Source organism: Mixophyes fleayi, chromosome 12 (genome assembly GCF_038048845.1).
Source record: "Mixophyes fleayi isolate aMixFle1 chromosome 12, aMixFle1.hap1, whole genome shotgun sequence".
NCBI lineage: Eukaryota > Metazoa > Chordata > Amphibia > Anura > Limnodynastidae > Mixophyes > Mixophyes fleayi.
The window spans coordinates 43,620,265-43,636,402 of NC_134413.1; the positions used below are offsets into that span (position 1 = coordinate 43,620,265).

General features: G+C 40.5%; 1 protein-coding gene across 1 annotated transcript in view; it reads left to right on the forward strand.

Annotated features, from left to right (window-relative positions):
* Positions 1-8,904: 8,904 nt before the first annotated feature.
* The window catches only part of PLA2G4F (phospholipase A2 group IVF), a 43,199-nt gene continuing 35,965 nt past the window's right edge, over positions 8,905-16,138 (forward strand). Inside the window, exons 1-2 of the mRNA XM_075193380.1 lie at positions 8,905-9,073; positions 16,023-16,095. Coding sequence (XP_075049481.1) covers positions 8,954-9,073; positions 16,023-16,095 — 193 coding nt within the window. The 5' untranslated portion in view covers positions 8,905-8,953. The remainder of the gene's footprint in view (positions 9,074-16,022; positions 16,096-16,138) is intronic.

Consider the following 16,138-nt stretch of genomic DNA (forward strand, 5'->3'; position numbering starts at 1 on the left):
ACAGTGTCTCCGCTTGTGTCAACTCGCCTGTCTGCATTAGATCAACGCTCCGCTGCTTCCATCTTGTCTAGACCATCTCTACTCTTCTGCGCTCTCCAGGTGTCCAGTTCGATATACTACTGCTTCCTGAGTATTGTTTCCATCTCTGCTGGTCTACCTACCTGTGCGCTGCACCTACTTGATTACCGCTTCTACCCTCCTGGGACTTCGTATCCTGCAGGCCTCCAGCCGTTCAGGTATCCCTGCACTTCTGTCTGACAGCCTGCTCTCCTGAACCACGGTATGATAACTTTTCATTGACTGTGCTGGTGTATTGCATATCTTGCTGGACTGAGTTGTTCTAGTCTGGAGTTGCCTATCCGCTGAGACTATTACCATCATTTGACTGTGTTACCTTTTTGCCTGGATAGCTCTTGTGACTTTGTATTATTGTGCAGTGCTGTTCAGTTATTACTATTTGTGCATATCATCGTGGGATCAAGTTCAGTGTGCCCGTGTATACTCTGCATTGCATTTATCTCCCCGTGCTCTTCCTCACATATATATATTCAGTGGTACAACTTGCTAGAGGCAGACCACTGTTCCCTGTTTCCTGAGTCACCCGTTTCCAGTATCCTTTCACATAGCAGTGGTACAACTTGCTCATGCAGACCACTGACTTCCCGGATACCTTCACCTGGATTCCATTCCCTCACCTAGACAGCGGTACCACTTGCTATACGCAGACCGCTGACTCTCATCACCTCCTCGTTATTTCTGGACATTCCTCCTCACTATGGCAGTGGTACAACTTGCTATCCGCAGACCACTGACTACCCTCACGTTTCCTTGTCCATCCAGTTCCTCATGTCAATTATCTACATATTACCAGTGCTGCTAGTCATAGACTTTCCACGAGCATTCTCTTACCATCTGCTGTCTCCTGTTCCGTGATCACCCCGCTACCAAAGTATCAGATTACCACCTATACTGCTCTGGCAAGTCCATCATCTGGTGATACCTGGGTAAAGACTCCTAGTGCCCGTGACACTGTAGTGTGTACCCAGCTTTAGAAATATGGCTGTAATGGTTTCATCTGATTATATTAACCCCCTTCCCCCACCACCCCAACACATGATTCTTCCAATGTTAGGGGATTCAACGTGCCAAAGCAAATACTGTATCTTAGGAGGTGGAGAATCCCTATATTTGTTAGGAGACATTTACAAATCAGTAAAATGGGGTCTTGTATCACATTTAATTGTAGACCAATTTGCACAAAAACAGTAGTTTGCATGTTATATAAATGTAAGCAAAAGAAGATATAAAGTACAGTGCATCTAGTTGGGTTGTGACATATTTGATGATATTTACAAACCAACTGTATGGAGAGAAAGCTAAAAAGCAAAAGAAACAAGGGGGTGATAACTAGTACTATAATTAGCATTCCTGATGGTACTGCATAAAAACACTAATCATGGGTTTAACTGTCACTCATACTCGAAACACATTGTACATAGATCTATCACTTCAACTATAATAGGAAGGTCACCTTTCAAAACTCATAGCAAAATAAGAACAAAGCCACAAATATACAGAGTGTCATGCTAGAACACTTGGAAAAAAAGTTAGAATAAATAATAAACTATGTAAGAAATTGAGCACCAGTAGGAGCAAATATATATGAAGTCAGTGTATAATCTCTTACATAATGGAGCTCGAGCTCCAGGCCTTATTCATAGAATAGGCCCAATAATTATTGTTATACCATTAGATATTGTGCCTTTGCTAGTGATGACAGTTTGGGTGGAAAAAGGATGGACCCATTTAAAACAAAACTCAATTTATTTTTTGGTTATCTATTTCTGGGATTTGGACCCTAAATGAAAAAAAACTGGACTTCATATGTGGGATAATTCTGTGATCAGGATCGATCATATTGCCAATGCTTGTCTAGATTCTACATGATAAATTCTAAAGAAGCCTGTTATATTAAGCCTGTTTCAATATTGTAACCTTAATCATATAATATATGCTCGCTTATGACAAAAATAAAATGTTGAAAGCAAAATTAAAAGTCCCAACAAACATATCGAAACTAGACTACTTTGTCTGGATTTTTGATTATTTACTAAATTTTGTTTATTGTTGTTAGGGACAGATGTGTCAATATCAGAAGTTTAAGTGAAGCCATAAGCTGAGGGCAATTAAAATATTGTGTTATACTTTATCAGCACTGACCATTAGGGGTTAAACATTTTTTGCAGCTAGCCAATCACTTGTGGTTTTGCAGGAGGTGATAAATTAACTTGGCTTGGTGGGCTGGCTCTCTTGGTTCCTGGATTTCAGATACCTCCCTCCCTCCCTGCATAGATTTGGTTATGGTACAATTTAATTTTCTTGTTTCAAGACAAGGCACGGTAGGTAGGAGAGCAATGCAGTCAGCAACTAATCGAAGGTGCTACCTTTGAATTGGCCGCACGTCACTGCCCCTTTTGCAGTAACCTGACTCTTGGTCCTCTGGGGCGGAGGGTCCCCTGTCATACGCGGCAATGTGAGTCCAGAAGGGGGCAGTCGCGATGACGCCAAGTTTAGTACCGGCCAATGGTAAAGAATTGGGATTCGTAAAGTCTTGGGACAGCAGTATTGAGATTCACCTTACGCTGCATTGGTTTAAAGATTGGTTGGTAGCTGACTGCTTCGCTATCGTCGCATCAGAGTTATAAATAAAATTTCCCACTAAATAAACTGCGACCCCTTTTGCCAAAATTATATCTTGTGTCCATGTCATTATTTTTAGATTAAAAGGTTTTCAAGTTTAACTGAAAGTTGTAAGTGTAATGATAAAAGGTATTAACACTGAGGAGTAAATGTATCATCCTCCAAGCCATCGCCGCTTTAAATTTTACCTGCAAAGTCGCTGATTTCCGGCGAGTTGAAAAAATCGGAGGATGATACATTTACCCCTGAGTATTTTAAGCTATATGATGTGTGTTTCTGTTACTAACATTTCAATGTCTATTAAAAATAAAAATATATTTTATGTTATATAAATGTAAGCAAAAGAAGATATAAAGTACAGTGCATCTAGGTGAGTTGTGACATATGTGATGATAATTACAAACCAATTGTATGAGGAGAAAGCTAAAAAGGAAAAGAAACAAGGGGTTGATAACTAGTACTATAATTAGCATTCCTGATGGTACTGCATAAAAACACTAATCATGGGTTTAACTGTCATTAATACTCGAAACACATTGTACATAGATCTATTACTTCAACTACAATAGGAAGTTCACCTTTCAAAACTCATAGCAAAATAAGAACAAAGCCCCAACATACAAAGTGTCATGATAGAACACTTGGAAAAAAAGTTAGAATAAATAATAAACAATGTAAGAAATTAAGCACCAGTAGCAACAATATATGAAGTCAGTGTATAATCTCTTACATAATGGAGCTAGAGCTCCAGGCCTTATTCATAGAATAGGCCCAATAATTATTGTTATACCATTAGAGAAGATTGTGCCTTTGCTAGTGATGACAGTTTGCGTGGAAAAAAGGATGGACCCATTTAAAACAAAACTCAATTTATTTTTTGGTTATCTATTTTTGGGATTTGGACCCTAAAGGAAAAAGAAAACATATGTGGAATAATTCTGTGATAAGGATCGATCATATTGCCAATGCTTGTCTAGATTCTACATGATAAATTCTAAAGTTTTGTGGAATTAAAACATGATCCTGAATAAAGGCTATTGTTATATTAAGCCTGTTTCAATATTGTAACCTTACTCATATAATATCTGCTCCCTTATGACAAAAATGTGTCAATATCAGAAAGCTATATGATGTGTGTTTCTATTAATAACATTTCAATGTCTATTAAAAATAAAAACTAAATTTTTTCAATGTAATTTTATTCTAATTTCAGCTTCAGGCTTAATAGGATTCACTTGCACTCATGGATATAACAGCTACTGGAATATGTATGATCTGGCAGCTACTGTATAATAATGCCTGGGGAAGGTCAGGTTATAAGCTACATCTCAAGGTCTCAGGGCTTTTAGCTAAAGTCTCAGGATAACTCAGCCCAAAGCTCCGCATTCCATGTCTGTCAGGACAAGCTGCGACTCCGATGACCGGTCAGGTTACTTGAGACCATACTACTGTGTATGTGAACATTAAATCCTGATCAACATCTGATTGTGATCTATCAGATGACAATCTAAAGATTCAGATGGATGATGGCTGCAATCTGTGGTTATTGTCCAACTGTACTATTTTGGGATACATATATGTGACCAAATTGCACATAGATTCAGCCACTGGGTTAGAAATGTCTGTTGGACATGTTTGGACAAATTTAGCGTCAATCACTTTGTCTTAAAATTAGTGGTAGTGATTAGTACCAGGGGAGGGTTGTCAAATTTTATCTCAGGGGACAAGACTTGTCTCAGCAACCTATGAGGAACATTTGAAAAGAAAAAATGCAGGTGGTCCAATGACTAAGCCCAAAGTAGCCCACTATGGGATAAGATGTGAGAAGGCGGGGGGGGGGTGTCCGAACGCCCAAAACGCAGCAGGGGAAAAGGGCCCCTGCTCTTGTGTGCAGGGCACTCGTTTTGTTGTAAGGGAAAGGGGAAAACATGGGAGAGGCAGCTCCACAAGGTGAGTGCACCACGGGAACAACCCTTGCCAGACTATACTCACGTAAGCAGGCCTGCAACGGCGACTCCCTCTATCCCTGTGGCTTCAGGGGTTCTCACTCGCAGGGGTCTTCCGAAGACCTTGTCTGACAACCAATGCCTGTAACACAGGGGAGGCAAAGCCACACAGAACACTCCCTTCCCCAACACCCTAGGTACACACCAAATCCTGAGGGATCACTACGGGACGCACCGTACCTTTCTTCTCCTCGAACGGAATTCTCCCACTTGCACGTCCTCGGCTGTCCAGGTCCACTGGAACTCCACAGGCGGCCCGAGCCCCAGTTGTTACACCGCCTTGTCCTGGGGCTCAGGACAGAGGGGCTTTGTAAGCCACTCTCAGTAATTTAACCACTTAACTATCAAAGGACTAAGTGTTCCCTACGCTACCCAGGGGCCTAGAGTCCTGCTAGACCAGGGCATAATGCCCACTACCAACTATAAGGGCCTACTGCCCTGCTAACCACCAGGACCTACTATCCCTCTACAAGGACCCAATGTCCTTGTCACAACTACAGGGCTGCCGCTCTGCTACTCTGTCAGGAGTCTAGCGCTCCCCTCACTAATACCCCATTCATACTGCACCAAAATCCCGGGTTTTTGCAGAGGCACGCTGAAAAACCCGGGTCTTGGTGCAGTATGAATAGTCCAACCACAGGATTTTGCGAGGGGTAAATCCCGGGTTGGACCCCGCTCGCCTGCAGTATGAATGGTGCAACCCGTGTAATTCCCGGGTCTCACCATTCATACTGTAAAAAAAAAAATGTGGAAGTAAAAAAAAAAATTTTTAATTAATAAAAAATACATAACAAAAGTTTACTTAACTTATTTTCAGCCAGCGGTGTCTCCGGTGCGTTGCCGGCTGTCAGGGGGACCTCTGGGTACTAAAATGACGTAATTTCTAGTCCATTAGAAATGACGTCATTTTAGTACCCAGAGGTCCCCCTGACAGCCGGCAACGCACCGGAGACACCGCTGGCTGAAAATAAGTTAAGTAAACATTTGTTATGTATTTTTTTTTTAATTAAAATCTTTTTTTACACTTTTTTTTTTCTAAAACCCGGGTCGGGCAGGTGCAGTATGAACCCGCCCGACCCGGGAATCTTCTTATCTATACTGCCCTGTGCCCCGGCAATATCCCGGGTTAACAACCCGGGATATTGCCAGGGCGGCAGTATAAAAGTGGTATTAGAGGCCTGCGCCTCTCTACACTTTCAAGGGTCTTGCGTCCTGCTACGCTCTAGCTATGGGCCTTGCACCCAGATAATATCACTGGGGCCTTGTGCCCTTCCCTCTCTACCTATGGGGCCTTGTGCCACCCCTGTCTCTAACTATGGGGCCTTGTGCCCCCCCATACTCTAACTATGGGGCCTTGTGCCCGAGAAGGACCCTACCTAGTCCTATCTGTGGCCGGGCCTTGTGTCCCCTATCTGCGCCACAGGCCTAATGCCTGAATTGCCCCTAGGCCTTGTGCCCGCCCCAACTGCGGTTTTGTGCTCATCTGCTCCACGCAGGAAACTCCGCTTGCCGCGCCATCTTCGTGTCTTCCAGACCCTCCAGCTGTCGGCGCCTCTTCTCCACTTCGGTGCTTGTGTTCCCACTGTCTTCTTGGCGGGGGTGCTCGTAGCCTTTACAAGCATGGCCGGATCAAGGGGGGGCACAGGGGGCACGTGCCCCGGGCCCCCCTCTCTCTGAGGGCCCCCGCCGCCGGCCACACGCTGATCGGATCACCTGTTAGTTGGTGATCCGATTCTAGTGCTTCTGCAGCTGTGGGGCCCCCCTGATGCAGGCGCTCCGCCCCCAAACAAAATTTGACAGCTGGCCTGAAGTACAGCAGCTGCGGTGCTGCTGTACATCAGGCCATTCCAAGATGGCCGAAATTAAGCTGCTGTACATGCGCAGCTCCTCCAATACCAAAAGAGACTGGGGTTGCAGTGCTGAACATGGCTTCCAAGGTAAGTCACACTGTGATAGTTATAGAAATCTCTATTTTATTACTAATTATTAATCATTATATATATATATATATATATATATATATATATATATGTTTGTAGCCTAATTAAACCTTTAATATTTAATAGAAGAGGCAGGCTTCAATAATTACTAATAAAATAGAGGATCCCGTAACATAGTTGTTGTGTGTGTGTGTGTATATACATATATATTATATATATAGATATATATATAGATATATATACACACATATATAGCAATGATACCGCACATTAAAAAGAAACAAACAGTGATAACATGCCAATAATATATATATATATATATATATATATATATATATATATGTTAAAACTGATGTCATTTTATCAGTGTTTCTTTTTTATTTTAATGTGCAGTATCAATGCTATTTTCTGGGGCAGGCTGGGACGGGGAGCTGGGGGGCATATGCCCGTTGGGCTGGGCAGAAAAAATACTATTTTGGTCCGGTTCCTGCACTGGCCCAAGTCTCTATTACTTGGTGGCTGGCCCCTCCTCTGAGACCAGCCACCTTCTATCATTGGTAGCGGATTCTTACGATCCACCCTTCCCTTCCCCTATGTGTGGCCTGCTATTGGTCTCACATGGGACGTGCACCACGTGACAGGTGCCGTCCCATGTGTGAAGAGAAACAAGGCCATACAGCAAGCGGATAGAACAAAGTTAGTGGGGTTAGTATGTTAATATAATGTGTGTGTGAGGGGTGTAGTATGTTAATATAATGTGTGTGCGTGAGGGGGGGTAGTATGTTAATATAATGTGTGTATGATGGGGGTAGTATGTTAATATAATGGGTGAGGGAAGGGGGGTTCTTAATATAATGTCGGAGGGAAGGGGGGTTCTTAATTTAATCTTGCAGGTGGATGCTAATTATTTAATAGATGCTATTTTATTTGTGGGGTGATGGTGGGGCAATTTAATTTAATAGTGGTGGCTATCAATTTAAGATGGGGTGATTGGACCTTTAAATTTAATGCTGGGGTGGTTTGGAAGCTCATAAATGAATGTGGGGCTGTTTGGGGAAAATTAGATATTTTTCTTAAATGTGAAATACAAATTATTTAAAGCCGTGGATGGTTGTGGAAAATGATTATATTTTTTAAACGTAAATGCCATTTAATTTATTGATAGGGCTGTTTCGAGGGAGGGAAATATGTTTATATATTAAATGGGAATACTATTGATTTAATGCTGGGGTTGGTTGAAATTTCATTTACCCATGTTTTTTTTCCAAATAGTGCCCCAAACATTCCAGGATCCAGACAAGCAGCAACTAAAGAAACCAGCAGCCACAGGTAGTGACGGTGACAAGAACAGGTAGGAGAGAGCAGGACAGTCTGCCAACTGTCCTGAATCTGGTCGGGCAGTCCAGAATTTGGGTGACTGTCTCGCGTAGTCAGGATTGGGTCCAACATCAAGGACAGTTGGGAGATATGTCCCCCCTCCACACTGTACTGCTTGTAAAGGCAGAGCTGCATGCACCTAACAGTAGTGCACACAGCATTGCCTGTGTATTTGTCTAAAATGATAACCATGTTCCATCATAGGGGCCCCCCTGCCTAAAGTGCCCCGGGCCCCCCAGAGCCTTAATCCAGCTCTGCTTACAAGGGCTCCCTGTCAACTATCTCCTCGCTTGCAGTTTGCGTGGCAGGGTAGCTCCCAGCACTTACAAGGGCTCCCTGCCACTTCAGCCAGCGTTTCCGGCGCTGGCACCTCTCCACATAAGACACCCCCCCCCCCCCTTCCCCCAGCCCAGTCTGTCAATGGATAGAACCCGCAGTAGTTTCCACACTTTTAAGCCAAAAATGCTTTTATTGACCAGAGGCAGTGACATTTATACAGTTATTTCCAGCCCACTATTTGATTTTATACCACAGGTTTCAGAATAAGGCATTGTGAGCGAAGTCTAAGGTCTGTATAATTTGCTATTGTATGAGTGATATTGTAAAGCACGTCACGATCAGCCTATTTAGAAAGTTTCTAGTTGTGTGGCTATGCATGCAGTTTGCTTGCAGCAAATGTGTTAGTTGTGAGAAACATTTACCTAATCAGTTCTCTGTTATTCGTATACACAGCAATGATAAGGGTTAATGGAACAACCTGCAATATTGCATTCTTGACTTTGGTATCTACCCCTTACCTGTAGTAAACGCTTATAAACTATAAGCCCCGCCCCTCGCTCACCGAAGAGCCCCGCCCCTCGCTCACCGAAGAGCCCCGCCCCGGGTGGTTTATCTCTATCTCTGCCTGAGATTTCCAGGTAGTGAAGAAATATGTTTCGAGCTGCTGTCAGCAGACTGCCTGGCCGGGCACTGCCGGCATTAGCAGCTGTATTTCTCTGGAAGAAAGAGAAGGGAAGGGAGCGGCGAGGGACGAGACCGAGAAGCTGGAGGGTAAGTGACACGAGGAGGTGCCAGGGGCAGAGGACCACCCATAGGTCCCTGAGCACAGCTCACCTGGAACCAATGGATAGGGAGGGACATTATGTTGGTTACGAGTTACTGTACTTTGCAGAGAAAATGACGTCCCCTTTTTAACAAGTGTTAACCTTTATAGGCAATAATGTTATTGGCAGCTGCTTGGCCATAAATACACTAGTAATTAAAATGCATTGGGTATTTCCACGGTAAACGTATTATACATTGTGCAGAACAGACCCATTCATTTGGGAGTATATACTCTAAATTGTGTATAGTTAGACAGAATCGGAGGGTATATAATGGCGCATTGAGGCCAAGTACATGTAAATATTTGGGCGGCATTGATATATTGTACAATGGTGGATAGTGATCGGAATTTTTGTTGCAGATTGGTTTTTTTTTTTTTGCATATTTTTGGCTGGTTCCTCCTGACTGATTCTTTGGTTAATTTTTTTGGGATAAAGTTTCTTGTTTTTTGGTGTACCAGTATACATGTGAGTACATATTTAGTGGTTTCCCCTAGCAGCATACTTTTAGCAAAACAAGTCTATCAACTGTATCTCCTATATTACTCTGGTGTTTCTTGCAGTACATTTAGCTGATGTGACAACTTCTTACATAGCTAACAGACATTGATGCATTTTGGAGATTTTAAAATGACAGATATTAGTGCAACACAAAGCTTTTTTTAGTAGGAAAGAATGACTTTATATCCTAGTTTACTAAAGAGGGTCCAGAAATATGTATGAGGTAACAGATAGTATATAGGATGCAGACTATACCAGTAAGAGGCCTTATACAGTATTTATTCACATTGTCCTTATTAAAGGCGAGAACTATTCTGCCATATTTGCATTGGGAATTAACTGTTTACTGAAATAGTCCTGGAAGTATTTTTCATGCAGTTTAGTTTCCACTCATATGGATCTATTTACTAAGACCCATCCGTTGGCTATATTTTCTATTGCTGCATATCACAGTGATAGAAAATCACTAAGATTTTAGTAGTTGCTTGGCCATATATTAGGATTTGACAAGCGTGGTGAAGCAATGACAAAAAATGGTCACATTTCGGGAAGTTGTTCCTGCTATATGAGCTAGGTTATTCAAGTTTATATAGCAGAAATAAGCTTAGTGCTGTTCCTCTCGGCAACGGGGTGCAAAATGGTAAAGTCCAGTAGTGCTGCCTGGGGAAAATGGCTGGTATCCCTACTACCAATGTTTGATACTGTAGATACTGGTAATGAGGAGCAGGGTTGTTAGCATCAACTAGATGATGACAACCAGTAAAACCTCATAAAGCGAGGTGGAGCAGTGTGGCAGGGTAAGTTCAGTTTATCCCTTCACAGTTGTAGTTACTGAGTGAGAACATATTTTATGGGCAACTTTCTGGCATCCTACAGATACAGGGGTACATTTACTGAAGCTTCAAAAAGAAAAAGTGGAGATGTTGCCCATAGCAACCAATTAGAGTCTAGCTATCATTTTCAAGAATGTACTAGACAAATGGTAGCTGGAAACTGATTGGTTGCTATGGGCAACACCTCCACTTTTCCTTTTTTTTTTAAGTTTTGGTAAAGCTACCCTACAGCAACGAAGGTATCCTGGCACTGTGCTTATTCAATACATCAATCCATTTTGACATATACAAAAGCTCTTCTAAATCTAGATTTGAAGAAGCAAGAAATATATCAAATGCCAAGGTACATGATAACATTTTAATACATAATAAAAGAGAAACTCACATTCGTATTACAATATTACATGCACTGAAAAAATGATGATCAAACTTATCTTCATTTAATCTAGATATGTTAATCATATTATAATGCGCACACATTTATTCGTAAAATAGGTAAGAATATGTGGACTTTGATCTGCAGGGACAAACCAGGTTTACCAGCTTAAGTCTCAATGAAGCAATGATTGGCACTGGCACAGCATAACTTAGGAGCTAAGGATAATGTTTAACTAAGGTGTAGACACTAGTGGGTGGGGAGCATAGGGTCAAACTAGGGTTTAGACTTTAAAGTACTTGTCCGGACAGCCCCTATGGGTGTATATTCCGATCCTGTAATGAGTTATCAACTAGTTTGAGCTATTATACATGAGATGAGGATGTAGGGGAGAGACAGCGTGAATTTACTGTTTTTCTGGCTAGATATAAAACTTTGGGAAAAATAATTTGAGTGTTGGGATGTTATAAGTTCCTCAATATCTCACAGTGAACACACATGGAAAGGAGACAACTTTTTTTTTTGTTGTAAAGTAACGTAATTAATGATTAATTGAAGGTAGGAAGTAGGAGTTTCAAAGGGGAGGAGTAGGTGGAATGGGAGTAAGGGAGGACGATGGGGAGATTAATTGAGGGAGAACAACTCTTTGAGTACATTGGCTAGTTACTAACAATTAGAGGGGTTGAGAAGGACTGATTTGTCAAGTCTCCAGAGTAGAGAAAAAGCAATGGTGAATGGAATGCACATCAGCTCTACTTACTTCAGTGAAAAGTCTGGTGTTTATGAAAATTAAATTGAGAGTATTGTGTGTGAGGGTAAGAGTAAAAAGTATATAATATGTTGTAATAAAAAATGAGTGTTCCTGTACATGTGAGATATATCATTTTAATTATACAAATAATCCCAGTGCCATTAGGTCTGATTATATACCCTGTGCTTAGGTAGGGGAAAGACTCAGTACCAACACTCTTTATCTACGCTGCCACTTACTATTGCGACCATCTTTATGTTAATGTAAAGGAGGATCCAAGTGTAGTTACCAATGGAAGTGTGGTGTATTCTATAATCCTACCAGTGCTTTCTGTAGGAGAGTGCTTCCGTCAGGTGGGCCTAATCTCCCACTGTCATTCAACTAAGAGGATTTTTCCAAAGAAGTGTAAGAGGCAGTTATTGAAGCTTCCCATGCTGTCGTCTTGTCTGAATCAATAGTAGAAATATTAACAACATAAAGCAGAAATGGCAAAGGTCAAATCTATTTGAAGGTATATAGATATAGATAGATATAAATTTCTGGAAGCCCAAGCCCAACTTTTGTATACATATTTTCTGTACATAAATGAGAAATCACAATCTGTTGGAGAGCTATGCTCAAATCAACAATTGTAAGGCAAGAAGCCTTTACTGGTTTTATTTGCCACGGTTATTGGTATGAGCAAGCCCTAAGGTTTCTGAAAACGTGACTTCTAAATGAGGGGGTTTATCTTGTATCAGTAATAAATTACATTAATAACTGCTTATTACAAACAATTGGCCCACCTGGGCATTATCTGTGTTCTTTAGTGAAATAGAATGTAACTTACAATGATATATAATGTTTTCTTTAAAATATACCTATATATGTGTGGGTTCATAAAATTTAACAATGACAATAATGTAAAAATGCATTATTCCCAACACCACCAATTGACTAGGTTTGCAGATTAGTTGAGGTCAGGTGTCCACACTACCAAATTCCATCTCAATACTAGAGAAACACCTCAAGCATTGTCCTTATCCTCCTCTAAGTCTAGTATTTACACACTACAGGTAATTCACAGACATGCTACTTTATGGTTTGCTGTCCTCACAATCTGTTGGGGGAAAAAAACCTCAGGGTGTTCTAGTAGTATTGCTCACCTCCTTGGACTTCAGGAGTCCTTATTTCTGATAACGGACAGTTATGTCCGTGTCTAATTACTGGGCAAGTTTCAAAGTATACAATGATTTGCACACAAAATAACATTGATGGTTCAGAATTCTCCTAAAATGAGAGCTCTGAGCAGAAGATGCCGACTGTGGTTCTGGTCATTTTCAGCATTTGACATGCATTTCACTGTAACAGTAACAAAGCACAAATATAGTCAGCCCAGCCATCAATTGAAGCAAGGGGTATTAACGAGGTAACCCTTTATATCAGTGACTTGAGGAACAGCAATAAGCCAACAAGAGCTACAAAGCAAGGTTTTATGCAACCTAATTAAATCTTTTGAGGTAGTATGTTATCCTTTACTAGTGTTAGTGGTCGAAGTGGCGATATGAAAAGAAGCAATGGTATGGAAAATATAAATAAATGGAATTTAATTAGTATTACCACCAAAGCAGTAGGAGACATAGTGATCATACATGCCACCATATACTGGTACGCTTCGATGACTGACTAGCATCAATTCAGCTCACTCATTTGCAGTAGAACTAGAAGCCTGAACTTCGGCTTCCAGATCCACTTTTAATGAAAAAAGAAATAAGTAAAACAAAATTGAAAACAAACAATTATTAATTAAATATAATCAAAATAGGAAAAATGCTTGTTTATTAGGCTTGCTTATTCTTTGCATAGGGAAGCCTTCACCAGAGAGCCCAGCAGAAAGCCATCACTGTGATAAACGGCTATAGCTGACAGATGCAAAATGTGTAATAATCATGCATGCTAAGCTTGTGACGCTTACTTTTCTCATCTGTCTGTTCTCTTGATTTAAAGAAGAAATTGCATCTGTATTTATCTGTCTTAGCCAAAACTGTATACTTTATTATATTCCAACAACAAAAACGAATATGACCCCCTCCCTCCTTCTTCTTAGAAGCAAAAATTATATATATATATATATATATATATATATATATATATATATATATATATATATATATATATATATATAATAAATTATTAGTGGGTATGGAACACAACAAAATATCATAAATCACAGGCAAAATACATAGTCACATCTCTGAAGTAGTCAAATACAGGTACAGCCAGTTGGCTAATGAAGTTTGAATTCATAAACATTAGTCACGTCTGCTTTTACAGTGGAGATCAGACCAGACCATTGGGATCTAGGACTTACACCTAAACACTGTTGAACCTCTTAGATAAAAACTTTTGAGGGCCAGAGGGATCAGCCATGTCTAACTGATGAGGGGACCGAGACGGGGCTCCCTCTCCCCCCGTAACATAAATATGACAACTACGCCATTTCACTAGTGGAGGAGTGGCAGCCGTGGAATACGGAACTCCTAGGGTCTCCATCTTTAAACTAAAGTTCACTTTTGCTATAATCATAAACTAAGTCGGTGGCGTCTGTTGCTTCTAAGCCTGTGCTATGGCAGCTCTCGTTTGCGATAAAAACTTGACCCATCACTTATCTGTCTCATGAAGGAATTGAGGGTGGATAGTGGTGTAGCAGGGCAAGCTCTGGGCAGGGGTTTGTTTTGTGTCCAAGAACCATTTCCAGCCGATTAAAAACTTTTAACCACATGGGTTGCAGGATTGGACATGACCAAAAAATATGGAATATATCTCCTCTCTCAGAGCAATTACACCAGCATGTACGGGGTACTGAAGGCCAAATTTTGTGCATCTTCTCTGGGGTCTTGTACAGTCTATTCAAAAGTTTTTAACCAGCATTTCAGTGTGACTCTTGTCTAAATCCTCCTATAGAGATGCCACTTCAACTAATGATCTTAAATCAAAATCTATCATGGCCCAATGTCCACCACACAGATGAATAACTGGAGAAGCACTCTTGTCTTGTTCATAGTACTATGAATACACAGGCAGGCATTTCCTATTCAGGTGTTCAAAATGTAGAATAAAATCATGTTTGCCAACTCTCGCAGAATTTCCTGGAGACTCCCGAATTCTGGGAAGGTCTCCCAGACTCCTGGAAAATTAGCAATCCCTCATCCTGCCCACTTCTTAGTGAAGTGGATGAGATGGGGGCCTCCATGAAGCTATTTGTTGCATTTCGTTGTGTGGTGTTGGCAAAGACAATGCAAACGTGGAATTGGGACCAGGGACATAGGACACGCTTTGCGTGTATTCATAGACCTATGAACAAGACGAGTGGGATTTTTCTCTGTATTTCTGCCTTTCTGGATAACCCCACCCTTGCAAGCACCTGCTGTGAACCGATGAATTGATTGAGCAACTTCCATTTCTGTATAAATGTAGAACATGTATGTTGTGTTATTGACATAGTCTGCAACACTTCTGTAATGTGCATTTTATGCAAGTTGTCTTGTGCTTTATAAGTGGGGTTAGTGCGTTGCATTGGGGGGTGTATGTTGCATTTTTGCACCAGGACCCAGGGGTCCCTGGTAACATCATGGTGTATTTTTGTAATTGGCTATTGTAAAAGTACTCAATCTCATTTATGCCAGTATCCTGAAGAGGGCTGATTTTAGTATTGGAACTTTATTTAATCATGTGCGGTGTAAAATATTAAGCACTATAGACACAGTATATTCTTAAATTACCAAGATTGTTTCATATTAAGTTCTTTTGAAGTGTTATATTCCTTTTTGTTTTTTAAATTGGAATGTTGGCATTCATATCTCTAAAGATAACATTTATATATTAAATAACTGGACTTTTGCATACACAAAAAACTGTTTACACATTTTAACTATGGTATTCACATTGCTATATCCTATATTTTAAATTATTAATGTTATTCTGCAAACAGCTGTTTAGTCTGAATCAGTGAGAAAAAAGATCCCTAGATGGCTGTGAACTTGTGCCACCCAGTGGCCATATAATAAGGAAAACATGTCTTTAACATTACCAAATGGAAACATTTTGAACAACTGATATTTCAGGTTGGATATCTACTAAGATTATATCTTTTACTACATAAAAGTGTTGAAAAATTATTCATTTTATTGTCTGTTTAAATAAATTTCACTTCCACAACAACTGCATAATTAAGGTCTTTCTGTTTACAATCTATTACATTAACTAGATTTCAGATTGTGTGAAAATGTTATGTCTTTAAGATCAGATATAAGTGATTCTACTGATCCATAAATATTAGTGATTCTACTGAAACTTCCCATAAATGATAGTGATACAATTCTATGCTTCTCTAATCATGACTGTGATTTATACTTGGTACATTTTCAAGAATATTTTTATATCTTTTAAATTGCAGAAGGAAATTCATCCATACTACAATCTGAGTGTGACAGTGCTAAGAGCCCAAAACATTCACGGCGTGGACGTTTGTAAGTGGTAAAAACCTGTATTTCTCTGTGTTGTAAGAAAGCT